We start from the raw sequence: 15,451 nt of genomic DNA, 5'->3' as shown, positions 1-15,451 counted from the left end.
AAAGCTTTTTGGTTGCACTGAGCTGAAGTCTGTTTACACAAAGCAGACAAGGGACAAGTATGGCAACAAATTAAATATGCAAGTGATACAATATCTATAGAAGTCACCATTTCCCCAGTAATGGTAGGACCTGTAGGCACTTGGAAAATTGTTTTATTTATTTATTCTTTATTTTACCAGGTAAGATCAGTTGAGAACAATTTCTCATTTACAGTGATGACTAGGCAAGAGGCCCCAGGAGGAAGAAAGATAACAAATAAACAATACATATACAAAAAATGACACACAAGTGTTTAAACAGAGATTAAAAACACCCTAAATTAATGCTAGAAATTCAAAGAAAACATTCAGCATGTGCAGTGGTCAGCTGGGGTCTGCTGCAGCTTCTGCTAAAACATATAAAGTGATGGAAGCGATGACAGTTTCAGAGATTTTTGGAGGGAATTCCAATTGATTGCTGCAGCAAAGCGAAAGGAATTCTGGCCAAAGACAGTGCAAACCTTGGGAATAGAGAGTGTTATGAAATCACTGGACCTCAGGTGGTAGTTGTTATGGGAGGGGTGTAGGAGGGGTGGAGAAGTATTGAGGTGTCTTCCCTGATAGGGTCTTGTAGATGAGTAAAAGCCAGTGTTGGAGTCATTTGGTATAAAGGGAGGGTCAACCTACCAGTTTGTAAAGATCACAATGGTGGGTGGAGAAAGGTGCACCGATAGCAAGATGGGTAGGGATGGGATAGAAGCTGAGTGGTAGAGGACATCGAGCCTAAGGGCACACTTAGGAACCATTTTATAGATGACATCGCCATAGTCAAAAATGGGGAGGATGGTCATCTTCACAAGAGTGTTTTTGGCAGAGGATGTAAAAGAGGCCTTATTACGGTAAAGGAACCTCAGTCTGGATTTGATTTTAACCTGTAGAATATTGATGTGAGAAATGAAAGAGAGTGAAGAGTCCAGCCAGAGGTCAAGGTACTTGTAGGAACTCAGGTCTGAGCCATCTGCACAGGTGATCTTTGGAGGGCTGGAGACACTGTTTGTCCAGATGAATAGCATACATTTACATTGTTGCATATGTTGATTCCACTTTTTTTGAAAATAGGTAATTAAAGAAGGCATTTTTTTCTTTTCATTTTTTATAATTTTATTGAGTCCTTTACTTCTAGTCATGGTTGTGCTGTTTCAAGAGGGGCAGAGGTTTATATTGTACTGAAAAATGAGTCCACAGCAAGTAGGAATAAGACATGTGCAAAAAAAAAATGATTGGGGTTCAGAGGGTTATAGGTTCATATTAGCAGAATACACAACCAGTCAGAAGTTTGGACACACCTTCTCATTCAATGTTTTTTCTTTATTTTTACTACTTTCTACATTGTAGATACATTCTGAAAACATCAAAACTATGAAGCAAGACACGTGGAATTATGTAGCAAACAAATAATTGTGACATAACTCTAAATATGTTTTATATTTTAGATTCTTCAAAGTAGCGACCCTTTGCTCTGATGACACTTTTGCACACTCTTGTCCTTCTCTCAATGAGCTTCATGAGGTAGTCACCTGAAATGGTTTTCACTTCACAGGTGTGTCTTGTCAAGGTTCATTTGTGGATTTTCTTTCCTTCTTAATGGGGTTGGGACCATCAGTTGTGCTGTGCAGAAGTCAGGTTGGTACACAGTTGACAGCTCTATTTGACAACTGTTAGAATCCACATTATGGCAAGAACCAATCAGCCAAGTAAAGAGAAACCACAGTCCATCATTACTTTAAGAACTGAAGGTCAGTCAGTCTGGAAAATTGCAAAACTTTGAATGTATCCCCAAGTGCAGTTGCAAAAACCATTAAGCGCTACAACAAAACTGGCTCACATGAGGTCCACCCCAGGAAAGGAGGACCAAGAATCACCTCTGTTGCTGAGGATAAGTTCATTCCGAGACACCAGCCTCAGAAATGGCAAGTTAACAGCACCTCATATTAGAGTCCAGATAAATGCCACACAGAGTTCTAGTAGCAGACACATCTCTACATCAACTGTTCAGAGGAGACTGAACCAATCAGGCCTTTATGGTCAAATAGCTGCTAAGAAACCACTACTAAGGAAAAGCAACAAGTAGAAGAGATTAGTTTGGGCCAAGAAACACCAGGAATGGACATTAGACCAGTGGAAATCTGTCCTTTGGTCTGATGAGTCCAAATCTGAGATCTTTGGTTCCACCCGCTGTGTCTTTGTGCAACACAGAAAAGGTGAATGGATGGTCTGGACATGCATGGTTCCCACCATGAAGCATGGAGGAGGAGGTATGATGGTGTGGGGGTGCTTTGCTGGTGACACTGTTGGGGATTTATTCAAAACTGAAGACACACTGAACCAGCATGGCTACCACAGCATCCTGCAGTGACATGCCATCCCATCTGGTTTGCGTTTAGTTGGAAAGTAAAGAAAAAACATTAAATGAGAAGGTGTGTCCAAATTTTTGACTGGTAGTGTATAAATAAAAAATATAAAAGGATGAGAAATAAAACATACAAATAAATTGCCTTGCCATGTTGTCTATTTGTACACGTGCTGTGTTAAGATGGACCTTGTTCTTTTAGTGAACAGTATGAAGATACTTGGTTTGTACAAGACTGTTAGAAATGTAGGCTCATACAAAGAAGGCCACACATACAGCACTAAAGGGCTGCAACACCTTGACTATAGGAATTCAACATTTGTAGCCCATTTCTTGGACACGTCTGTGCTTGGTGTTTCCGGATGTTCTGGCTCCAGCCTCTGTCCACTGCTTGTGAATCTCTCCCACATTCTTGAATCTGCTTTTTCTGATCAGCCTCTCAAGTCTGCGGTCATCCCTTTTGCTTGTGCTCCTTTTCCTACCACACTTTTCCCTTCCAGTTAACTTTCCATGAATATGCTTTCATACAGCACTGTGTGAACAACCAGTCCTTTCAACAAGGTACTTTTGAGTGTCAATGATTATCTTCTGGACAGCTGTCAAGTCAGCAGTCTTCCCCATCATTGTTGTTGTGTGTACTCAACCATACTGAGAACTGAATGGCTCTTTGGAGGTGTTTTGAGTTATTCTGCTGATAAGGACTGTGTGAGAGTGTCTAGATGTCCTTGATTGAAATCTCTGTTGCCCTCTGTGAAATATATTTTTTTATTTTGAAGAGGTTTCATAAGCTGTAAGCTATTATCATCAATATTAAAACAAACAAGGGCTTGACGTTTTTCTGTTTATGTGTACTGTGTCGAGAGTATACATATTTTTCGCTTTGAGCAATGTCTGATGAAAATAATTGAACCTTTCCCACCGTGTTCTGATTATATGAGATGCATTTTTATATCAAGCTATAGGTCGGTCCTACTGTGTCATGACCAAATGTCTCCTACGCCTAATGTTTTCCTTGGGGAAAAAAGGCCTGTTCAGGCCAGATCTCTCATTTAAACTTGTCTGAAAAAACTGTGGTAGTAAAAATATGCACCTATGTACCTCCATCCCATTCTGTGATTACAATATTTCTTCAACACCAATAGGGAATTTCTTCATATTTTGCACAAACATGGAGTCCAGGAGGAACTGTTACAAGTTGGTGGTCAAAAGCTAAAGTCACTATGACCTCCCAAGAGTATGGGTATGTAGTACGGGCATTTCTGCTCCATGTTCCTTGTTTGTACAGTTTTTTTCTTCTTGTTTGTCCTCGTTTGCCCTCAGTGTGTCTCTGCATGTGGTCTGTGACTGGGCATCGCCTGTTCCTCTTCACAGGCCATCACCTCACACACCTGACAATCATCGACTAGTCACCTCCTGGAATACGTTTACTCCATTTCTTGGCAGATTGTTCCACCGGTTCCTGTCGTAGTATCATTAGCCAAACTCTGCTGATATTTGCCTTCTAATGTTTTGTTCTTAGTCCCACCTGCACTTTCCTTCTGCCACAGTGTTACTGCTCTGGGCTGCTGCACTCCTCCTCTTCTTCTGTCGTAATTACCTGTGCATGTCTGTCCATCACCATCAAAGTCAAAGGTCAAGTCTGGACAAGCATGGATGTAAACTCCAACTTGACCTGTTAGTGGAGGCAATAAATATCCATCCATCCATTATCTATACATCACTTAATCCTCATTAGGGCTGTAGGAGGGCTTGAGTCTATCCCATCTGACTTAAGGTGAAGGCAGGGGACATACTGGACAGATCACCAGTCTGTCACAGGATTACACAGAGAGACAAACAATCACACTCACATTCACACCTACCGACAGTGTAGAGTTATCTATTAACCTCAGCATGTTTTTGGACTGTGGGAGGAAGCCGGAGTACATGGAGAAAACCCATGCATGCACAGGGAGAACATGGGAAAAAGATCACAGGCCCAGGCCGGGTTGCGATCCAGGGATCTTCTGGACATTAGTGTATACATTAGTGTACATTTAACGCATCATTTAGCAGTGATGAATGGGAAAGAATACCCTGAAGTGTCATTCTTACAACTGACAGAAAATATCAAATTCTCTTTTTTTTAAAGTTAATTTTTGGCCTTTCTTATATAGGATAGTGGAGAGAGAGAGACAGGAAACGTGGGTAGAAGAGTGGGGGAATGACACGCATTAAATGGCGATGGGCTGGATTTGAACCCATGACCGCTGCATCGGGGACTATGCCCCTGTTTATGGGTTGCCCACTCAGCCTGCTGAGCGCCCCAGAAAATATCAAATTCTCAACTGGAATTTGTGTTGTAATGGAAAATTACTGAACAGTATACTCCATCCCATATAAGAGTTTTGCAACATAGAATGTGGCCATTTAATATAGATGTACCCACAAACACAATAACCTTGCGCTGAGCTCAGGCATGTGTTTTGCATGTGTATGTTATGTACGGATACTGAATCATATGACCTAAATATGTAGTGGGCGGTGGGAATTGATGGGACTCGGAAACACCCCTACAATTTAATCAATTGTTCCTTGGATCATGTCCAACGGATAAGTCCCTATAAGGTCACAGCGGTCGATTTGTAGTAGGATCACAATCATGTGATCATGCGCCACTCTCTCGCCATGATACAGAAATCTTTAACAAATCCATGGATCCAGACTATAAGCCGCATCACTTCCAAAATCTAATCAGTTAGTCCTTGTGTCATTTCTGACCTTCCGTGAAAATTTAATCCAAATCCGTTAATCCATTTTTGAGTAATGTCGCTAACAGACAGACAGACAAACCAATGCAGATTGTCACATAACTCTGCGTTCCTCGGCGGAGTAATAAACGAGCAACATGAAACAAAATGATGAAGAAACCACAGAAAAGTTGTCAAGATGCCAAAGGACGAAGGAAATAAAAAATAATGATCTTTACTGAGAAATAAATACAATGAAAGAAATTAAGAATTGAAATGATTTGTGCATAAACAAGAGCAAATATCAAAACACTAGCACAATTTCAACAATACAACACCGAGCAAAGACAAGTCTTCTGGAAGAACTAAGGTAAACAGAAATAACTGATTTAAAAAATCCTAAATTCAAATGATCAAATCTCATTAAAGGTTTTGTAGAGATTTTCCATTGAATGAGTGCTTGCCTATTGTTAGATGGCATTTAATGTTTTCACTGTTCTGTTAATAAAGACGACATGAAACATAGAAATTTTGATGGTAATGCTTGCCTGAGTATCTCACTACACAGGGGAGGTAAAGACAAAGTGGAGGAGCCTTTAGAGGGGGAAGTGAAGTCTCTGCTGAGATCTCACATCACAGACAAAGCCACACCTCACCCTTCTCAAACAAAGACTTTGAGGACTGCCATTATTGTGGTAATCCAAATCGATGGGTAAGAAACTGCCCATGGAAATGACCAGCTAACCCTGCCTATGGCTCCTCCATTAGTCAGTCAGAGGGAAAACCAACAATCTCCACTGCACAGTCTGTAGAGCTGCTAGGACAGTAACCAAACTGAAACACATGTGATTTAAGCTCCACTATTTAAATTGGCAAAGATGAATAAAGAACTGTTTCTGGTAGATTATCAAAGGAAACTAACAGCTGTGGGGGTTGAAGACATTTGCGTTTGTTAACTTGTCTCTGATCCTTTGTTCCCTGTAGGTCCTTTCACTGAGAGCATGCCAAGTTTCACATCTTCAGACTCTTTCTAACTCTTCTATGTATCATTACGTGTGCATCTAGATCACATTCTGACCATACTAAAACTGTTGCTATCTAGACAAACCTTAGACATCAGGCAGTGACTGATCTTGTTTCTTCTGATGACGTTGCCCTCACACAAGAGAGCCCGCACCAGCTTGGAGACTGGGACCTCATCAGAGAGTTCCACTAGAAGAAACCCTGAACTCCTGCTAGTCCAAACCACACAACATCCTTCTCACCAGCAACACGGCATCAAGTGTGAAAGGACACACTTGAATATAGACGACTACAGGAGGGCAGCTTCTCCACCTCCACCAGAGATCAGCAGGAGGGCTCATCACCATGGGGCTCCTCTTCCTCATCACCTGTGGAGACCTAAAATACTGGGCTTAATGGAGCTTTGTCTACAGAGGAGCAGCGCAGACCCAAAAGAAGATGCAGAACACCTACAACAGAGTTGCAAAGCCACATGCAGCGATATAAAATCCTACATCTGGCTGAAGGAGTCACAGAAATCACAAATGTGACATTACTGTTCACAATGAGTGAAACCAGCCACAACCATCAAGTAACACATGCCTTCAGCTGGCCAATTTGGTAGCTGAAAACAGCCCAACCCCTAAAAAAACTGCGATGTCACCAACACCAACAAGACAAAGGAGCTTGTCATTGACTTCAGGAAAAAACAAGGATACAACCCATGCCAGTCTGGTGATCACTGGAGTGGAACAAGTGGGGAATTTCAAGGACCTCCAAGTATCAAGTGAGAAACAGAGCTGAGAAGATCAGGTCGGACAACACACACCCTGGACAATGTCTTTTTGACACCCTCCCCTCTGGCAGGACTCAAGAGTCATGAGGACACGTACAGAAAGACTTAAAAACAGCTTTTTCCCCAGGGCTATGAAAGTCATGTTGTAAGCTTGAGCTGGACTTACACTTTACACCCTGCATTGTTTTGAACAGTTTTTAACTTTTTTGTGTAAAAAAAAAAAAAAAAAAATTTTTTTGTTGAAGTGTGGATTGATGAAGGGAATAGCACATCTTTTGCTACAGACACCTTCTCGTATCACTCTTTCATTCCATTACCCATTGTTATTCAGAATTCTCTCACCTGTTGTTATCTGCCACAACCCTGCCTCTAACCTTTTGTTGTCTAGCAGACCCACCAGCTCCATCACCATTTGTCATTAATTAGCAACCACATGCAAACTGGCCACTATTCTTTTCTGTATTTACATACCGTCTCCTCCCAACTGTGTGACCAACTGTATAAAAAGTTTTACTTTGTAAATGTTCTGGGTCAGTTTATCTTCACAGACTCATGTTCTGTGCTAGTAAGACCATATACCAGAACACTAACAAACACCCCACTACAGCAATCTTCGCCTGAGGACTTTGGGTAAATTCCTTCAACAGCATAATTACGGTAAGGTTGACGCATGAGACAAAAGCAGGAAGGCCTTAGCAGAAAAGCAAGACTGTACTATGAGAGCGATAGAGAGATTAAGAGAGAGAGAAATCACTTGTGAGTTTATGATTGTTGGCTTAGAGTCCAGCGGAAATAACCATGAAAGGAGTTCAAGCTGGAACAACTGATAAAAGGAGGAGGGCTATGTGGGGATTACCAACATGAAGGAAGAGCTGACGTCACTTAAACACACACAAACACACTCCCAGAGTGTCAGTGTAGGCAGGGAGGGGTTGGACATCTGAGATAAAGTTACACAGAAAGGAAAATATAGATCAAAAGATATTCTTTCTGGCAGTTGAAAAAGTGTAATATAATGTGAAAAAAAATCACTTTTCAGTGTTTGATGAAGGATATTTACATGTGTAAAATCAATGAAGTGACATGTAACTGTAAGCTAGTCCATTATTTGTCTCTAATTGTATCTATTAGAAATATCTTCACAGTATTCAGCTTGAAATTAAGTTTGTGTATTAAATAAGAAAGAAATATTTGTAAAATGGCAATACATTTGCATTTTAACAGTCTTTTTATGTCTAATTTTTAAAACATTTAGGGTTATTCATAGTTACATAGTTGTATTGCTATTTACATCGACATGCAAATTCTGTATTTTTGTGAATGTATTGATACTTCCGTGTATATTACACAAATATGGGGAAAAAAAACATTTGTAAATATTTGTCAAATATACTACCATTCAAAAGTTTGGGGTCACCCAGACAATTTCATGTTTTCCATTCCTCATGTGCTAACAAAATTGCAACAAGGGTTTTCTAATCATCAATTAGCCTTTCAACACCATTAGCTAACACAATGTAGCATTAGAACACAGGAGTGATGGTTGCTGGAAATGTTCCTCTGTACCCCTATGGAGATATTCCACTAAAATCCAGCTAGAATAGTCATTTACCACATTAACAATGACTAGACTGTATTTCTGATTCATTTAATGCTGTCTTTATTGAAAAAAACTGCTATTCTTTCAAAAATAAGGACATTTCTAACTTTTTAAAAGTAGTGTATGTTATTTATAATGGTGGGGGAATCAAACAAAGGGATGACATGATTCTACCTGAGACAATGTTTAACTGAATAAGAATGAAACTTTTTGATATTTTTAATATTGTTAATCACATGTTTTTAAAAAAGAAAAAAATCTCAATCCATCATATATTAGTTATGTCATCTGTAATCAGTGTTGCTAGTTGTGGGACCGTGTGTGTGTGTGTGTGTGTGTGTGTGTGTGTGTGTGTGTGTGTGTGTGTGTGTGTGTGTGTGTGTGTGTGTGTGTGTGTGTGTGTGTGTGTGTGTGTGTGTGTGTGTGTGTGTTGGAGACCAGTGGGTGTGTGGATAGACGTGAGCTACATGTCATGGTCTCTTGGGTTTCGTTGCATCACGTGTTTTTTTTTTTTTTTTCAGTTTGGTGATTCATGGGTTGTGTTTGTGACTCAGGTCGGTTGGCAGGTTATCAGAGTCCCTCCTCTTCCAGTGAAACTCCCCACACCCTGATGAATAAATCCCCCCAGCGGCTGCATCCAGACGCAGACAGTCCACCATCAGAAAGCAGCATGTACTCAGAGATCGACTGCGGGGTTTGTTACCGGACCTACAACACGGGTCGCCGGTGTCCCCGGGAGCTCCACTGCAAACACACCTTCTGTGAGAGCTGCCTCCTGGCTCTGTCCCGACCCCCGAGACCCGCCGAGGGGGATCCGGGAGCCGACAGGTTGATCCTCTGCCCGCTGTGCCGACACACCACGTCCATCTCCGGGGAGAGGAGGCTGAGAGCCGAGCTGAGGGTGGATGAATGCGCCCTGGAGCGGCTGGTAGCAGCGGGAGCCCTGGATCAGGAGGAGGACGATGATCCGGAGGACAGCGGCCAAACTGAAGAGGAGGAGGTGGAAGCGGGGCTGGGCGGGAGCTCAGGCCAGGAGAGTGGCTCCGCCGCCGGTACCGGAGGTGGGCGTCTCCGCCGGTCCTGGAAGAGAGTTTGGCGGATGATCATTGGGAAGGACGCAGGGCGGGAAACAGAAAGTAAGTCAGCTGTGGTCTGCAAGTTGTTGATCAGAGAGACAGAGTGGGACACAGCATGAGAACAGGAACAGTGTTCTGTCCCACTAATCAAAGCTTTTAGTTTGATCTTTGCTGTAAAACTAATTGAAGATAATTAAAGTGATTTTTGTCATATACAGTAGCTTACTGTGCAAGTTGTAGTCACTAGAAGTCGTGTTTAGCAAAGTAATGCCATCAGTGATATTGATCAATACATTTCATACAAAGTGCAGCAAATTTGAAAAAACTAAATCAAATCAACATTTGATGCCATTTGCTGTAAAAACAAATTCTCCTTGATATCCTTTGTAGTTTTTTAAGGTACACTGCGTTCAAAAGTTTGGAGTCACTTAGAAATGTCCTTATTTTTGAAAGAAAGGCTTTTTTTTTTCTCCAACGAAGATAACATTAAATAATCAGAGATACAATCATCCACACACATGGTCCCACAACCAGTAACATTGATTACAGATGACATAACACACACCTACAAGATCACTCACTATATGATGGATTAGATTTGTTCTTTTTTTAAAATTTCATTAACAATACCAAAAATATCTAAACGTTTCACTCTTATTCAGTAAAACATTGTTCCAGGTAGAATCAGGTCATCACTTATGATTCCCCCTCCATAAAAATTATATCCACTACCATTCAAAAGTTTAGGATCACTTAGAAATGTTCTTATTTTTGAAAGAAAGCATTTTTTTCAATGAAGATAACATTAAATAAATCAGAAATCCAATCTAGACATTGTTAATGTGGTAAATGACTATTCTAGCTGGAAACAGCTGATTTTTAATGGAATATCTCCATAGGGGTACAGAGGAACATTTCCAGCAACCATCACTCCTGTGTTCTAATGCTACATTGTGTTAGCTAATGGTGTTGAAAGGCTAACTGATGATAAGAAAACCCTCGTGCAATTATGTTAGCAAATAAATAAAAGTGTGAGTTTCCATGAAAAACATGAAATTGTCTGGGTGACCTGAAACTTTTGAACTGTAGTGTACTTGGGCGGCTAAATTAATTCAATTGATATCAATGAAATAATCTAAATATCTAATGCACCTATAACCAGTGTTGTATATTATCTTATAAATCCCCTTCCAAGATGTAGTCATCTTAATTTCTAACAAGCAGCCGAACACATCCAGCTTAGCTTTAATTTATCAATTACAGTTCTCAAAATTAGTACAACACTTCATAATTTTTGAAAAATAACTTTATTTCTAATGTGCTCTTTTCTTTCAGTTGGCTGTTTGACCGATGAGGACTTCACCAGCCTCGCCATAATGTCCAGCATGTTTTGAGCATCATCCACTCCCAAATACCCTACATAATGTGACACTGTATTTATTTTCAATGGTTCACCCTTCCAACATGGGCTGAATTTTTTTTTACATTCCAATTTTGTTACATAGGTACACAATCTTGTTGGCAAGACACGTGGACACAATCCACATGATGTTTTAAATGATTTTTTTCAGTTGTGTAATTGTTTAAATGATGATGGATGTAGCCGTTGCATTCAAATGAGCAGGCAAAAATAAGAAAGTACATTTTAGGCCTATGCAGAGGTGTTTATATTTGTTATTTATTCTTTAAATGAATGTATTTATTTTAACATCTCTGATGTAAGCTGAAAGAAAAATAAATGTTGTTTTTTGTACTCACTTTGAAGCTTTGGTCACCTGATGACATTTGGATGTGTGTGTGCATTAAAAAAAATTAAAAACAACAGCATAGCTCTGGCTTGTATGTGCACAAAATACAGTTAAAATGACACACTGTACTGTATTAAAAGCAACCTTTGGTAAAATTCAAGTAGGATAATGCTGAATTAAAAAAATTAAAGATAAAATATCCATCCATTATCTATACACCACTTAATCCTCATTAGGGCTGCTGGGAGCTTGAGTCTAATAAATTTACACTTTTTCAAGAAAAAAAAAGTCAAAATCATATGATTTCCGCTTCTTACATTTGAATCATTTGAATATCATTTGATTTCTTTCTTCCTCTATGACAGCAAATTAAATATCTCTAGGTGGTGGACAAAATGAAACATTTAAAGATGCACTCTTGGGCTCTGGGAAGCACTGGTCAACATTTTTCACCATTTTCTGATCAAAAAACTAATCATCCATATCTAAACACCACTTAATCCTCATTAGGGTCACAGGGAGCTGGAGTCTATCCCAGCTGACTTAGGGTGAAGGCAGGGGACACCCTGGACAGATCACCAGTCTATCACAGGACCACACATAGAGACAAACAATCACACTCACATTCACACCTATGGACAATTTAGAACCATCAGTTAACCTCAGCATGTTTTCGGACTGTGGGAGGAACCAGGAGAAAACCCATACAGAAAGATCCCAGGAAAGCTGGGACCTTCTAGCTGCGAGGTGAAAGTGCTCACTGCCGAGCCACTGCGCAGCCCCAGGAACAAGTCAAATGGGTTGAAACAGAATTACAATGTTCACAGAGTGCTCCAGGAAGTAGATTACCTGAGGCCAGGTGGACAGCATTGCCTGCAATTAGACTCACAAGCAGCAGCAGAGCAGAGAGCTCTTGCATGGCTCAAGTAAATACAAATAACTTATTTTAAGGTGTGTTATTGACAGCTAGGTAGAAGCTATCAATCATGCTAGGCAGTTTTGCTCTCTACATAAGGTAAATATCATATTTTTGGAGCATTTTGCACATTTAGTTTTAAAAATTTGAAATACAGTGGTAATTATTTGTGGCAGTATTTTAATTACCATACGTTAACACGGCACTCCTGGGTGTGTTTCTCTCTGCAGACTCTTTGTCTTTGTGCTGATGTGTGCAGCTGTCATGTTGTTTATCATGTGTTTGGATGCTGCAAGAGGTGAGCACATGCAGTTCGGTATGTGCCAGGCCAGTACTGCAGGGTCTGCAGTTTCACTGAGCTAAAGCTCAACTTAATGGCTGACTGACGAACGTCATGAGGCGTCTGTGAGCTGATTGTGTTCAACGGATGATTACATGTTTGTGTTTATGAAGCTGCAGCTGGTTGTTTTAGTAACAGCAGAGCAGGCATTTTCTCTGGCACGTCTTTAACCCTTAGATGCATAAGTGGGTCAAGAAAGAACCAGTGAGGTCATTTTCTTCCAGTATATTTGAAATGAAAAGTTTTTATGACTTCATATTCCAACTATTCCTCCAAATGGTGTGATATTTGTATTACTACCTCAAGCTCTTTATCACTGATAATATCATACAAGAGGTGATGCAATATACAAACTTGGAGGGATGGAGAGCAGCAACAGAGAAAAAGACTGGAAAAATGTCAAGAAAATTGATGTTGACATTCTTCTATTGTTGTTCTGTGGAATATTCTTCTTTTTCAATCATCAAAATTATCATTATTGCTATTTATAGGTTATTATGCTAACAAACAATAATATAAATTATTATTTTGAACCAAAATGACAAAAATGATATAAAAACACATTAATTCTGATACAGGTAATTATTGACCCACTTATGGAAGAGCGTAAGTTCCAATCACTCATGCATCTAAGGGTTAACTAGGCAAGCCAGAATTATGTTTCCTTTTGCCAGTTTAGATATGTTTTTTATTTGAAGGAGATTAAAGCAAATTTATTTTATTCTTAGACAGTCATTTTGGTTTGTGTAGGTTATGAATAAGCACTACGAATAAAAAGACATGACTGGTATCTTTAGAAAGAAACTTAACAATGTAAAATTATTATTTCCAGCATCATAGCATTTCATCATACTTTCTTTATTGTTTCTGTGCAGCCAGTCCCATAGTAACTAAAGAACACAATGGAGTGAAGCACAATGTCCCGAGACGACTGTATGCCACACGCAAACAACATCAGCCCCCTTCCTTTGGTCTGCTGTCAACAGAAACTGGGATGAACAGAGAAACTGGGACAAGCGAGAATGATAGAGAAGCCCTGTCAATTATTGACCATCAATCAAACTCTTTGCGGTTTACACAAGGTAGCTTTGATTACCATCAAAACAACCCAGATAACAGCCAGTCTGGAGCAAGAATAACCAAAGTGCAGAGAGGTCACAGGACAGGTGGAGTGATGCCAGCCAGCAGCATTTTCACTCGTCACGTTCGCCACGGAGGCTTTGACACACGGCATTCCACAGAGGATGACTACACGTTCTCTCAGAGAGTAGCTAAAGGTGCAAACTCTTATAATTCATACTCTGCAATTATTAGACCCTCATCTCCAAGTTCTGCTTTTTCACAAATTCTGGATGACAAATATACTCAGAAATCTCACAATGGAGCAAAAGAAGCTAGAAGTGACTCTCCCAAGATGGGTGAAGATATATCTGTTGGCAAATTCTTTGATTCTTCTCTTTTTCCATCCCAGATTGGTGGATACAGGAGTGCTCTACCACCAAGAGTGCATTACAGTGGCTATAAAAAGACAAATGGGCTTCTTGCAGTCGGGCCACAGAGCACATCAAGTGGGATTCAATCAAGCAAATTTCTCAGCTTCGCAAGTCGCACAGCCCCGCATGAAACATCAATCATCAGAAGCTCGGACGCCTCTGTTATTAAAAGAAACCCAAGCCTGGGAAAAATGACACCATCCATTGCAGATTCCTCCCAGGGGCTGGATTCGGTGAGCAGCAGTGAGACACTAAGACACAAACAGGTCCAGTCATATCTCCTCAAGGACTCCCATAACTCAGGGACAGGAGATGGACAAGAAGTTTCAAGTGGACTGAGCAACGCCACCACAATGCCATATAGGCTAAGGCCTTCTGGGTCACACATTTACAGCAGATTTAGCTCAAATTTTAAAGAGCCACACAGAAAAGACCGAACCAAGCAAGATAATGTCAATCTATTGTATCCTAACATCGATGTGGCTCAGTATGGCAGTCAGACACGAAGATTTACCAATTATCAACCAGTCTCTAGCATCTATACCCCCAAACATATCAGAGCACAACCTCCCACTCAAGTCTTCACACATCCTGCTTCTTTAAAGGGTCCGTTTATGCAAAGCTTTGTCTCACCACTTAATGCACATTCCTGGGATGCCACCAGCAGTAAGAAATCTGCTCCAGGAGGAACGAATGCAACTGCAAGAGAGTCTATGTACAAACCAGGATGGTCCACAAAAAGCATTTATGGCTTCAGGAGGTTTGAAAATCCACTAAGCCATTCTGTCAAAGGAAAAATCGCCTCTCAACAATACAATTTTGATAAAGGGCAGAGCTATGGGTTTAAAATTGCAAATAAATTCCCCTCTTTGTCAAGAAAGTACAGCTTTGGCCAGAGAGGAGCAACTACTACAACATCAGTAAAACCTAAACAAATACCCACAGATTATTCTTCACCTTCTCCTGGTATCTTAGATGGAGTTCAAATGACAACAGTTCCTACAACCACGCCGTTCACATCAGGCTTTCAGGACATTAAGCATCTTCTGCCTCAAAGTGATGCCAGTGTGGACAGAAACCCCAACCACAGACAACTTACAATCTACAAAAGAAAGTATGGTCTGAAAGGATTTGGCAGTCGACCACTGGAGGGAGCCAAAACTTTAGTTGGGGAAATAGACGAGTCTGCCACTCTCCATCAAGGTTTTGAAAGTTTTAAACTACGGAGATCACAGACCTGGAAACCAAAAATCATCAGGGGGTACAATCGAACAGGTAAACCAGAGACAGATACAAAAAATCCATCCACAGTAAGGCAAAATGAGCAAAGCAGTAAAGATGTTAAAACCCTTCTAAAGACTG

At 40.4% G+C, this 15,451-nt stretch overlaps 1 protein-coding gene across 1 annotated transcript; it reads left to right on the top strand.

Annotated features, from left to right (window-relative positions):
• Positions 1 to 9,088: 9,088 nt before the first annotated feature.
• si:ch73-335l21.4 (E3 ubiquitin-protein ligase-like) lies at positions 9,089 to 11,414 on the top strand. Its single transcript, XM_023274998.3, has 2 exons — positions 9,089 to 9,652; positions 10,928 to 11,414. Exons 1-2 carry the CDS (start codon positions 9,127 to 9,129, stop codon positions 10,984 to 10,986), a joined length of 585 nt encoding a protein of 194 aa, XP_023130766.2. The 5' UTR covers positions 9,089 to 9,126; the 3' UTR covers positions 10,987 to 11,414.
• Positions 11,415 to 15,451: the final 4,037 nt, after the last annotated feature.

The sequence above is a fragment of the Amphiprion ocellaris genome, chromosome 23 (genome assembly GCF_022539595.1).
Source record: "Amphiprion ocellaris isolate individual 3 ecotype Okinawa chromosome 23, ASM2253959v1, whole genome shotgun sequence".
NCBI lineage: Eukaryota > Metazoa > Chordata > Actinopteri > Pomacentridae > Amphiprion > Amphiprion ocellaris.
The sequence above is the reverse complement of the archived record's forward strand: the minus strand, read 5'-3'. Positions and strand labels throughout refer to the sequence as shown.

Coding starts and splice junctions, on each gene's coding strand:
- si:ch73-335l21.4 (XM_023274998.3), top strand. CDS start 9,127: ATGAATAAATCCCCCCAGCGGCTGCATCCAGACGCAGACAGTCCACCA. Junction 9,653..10,927: donor CGCAGGGCGGGAAACAGAAA/GTAAGTCAGCTG, acceptor CTTTTCTTTCAG/TTGGCTGTTTGACCGATGAG.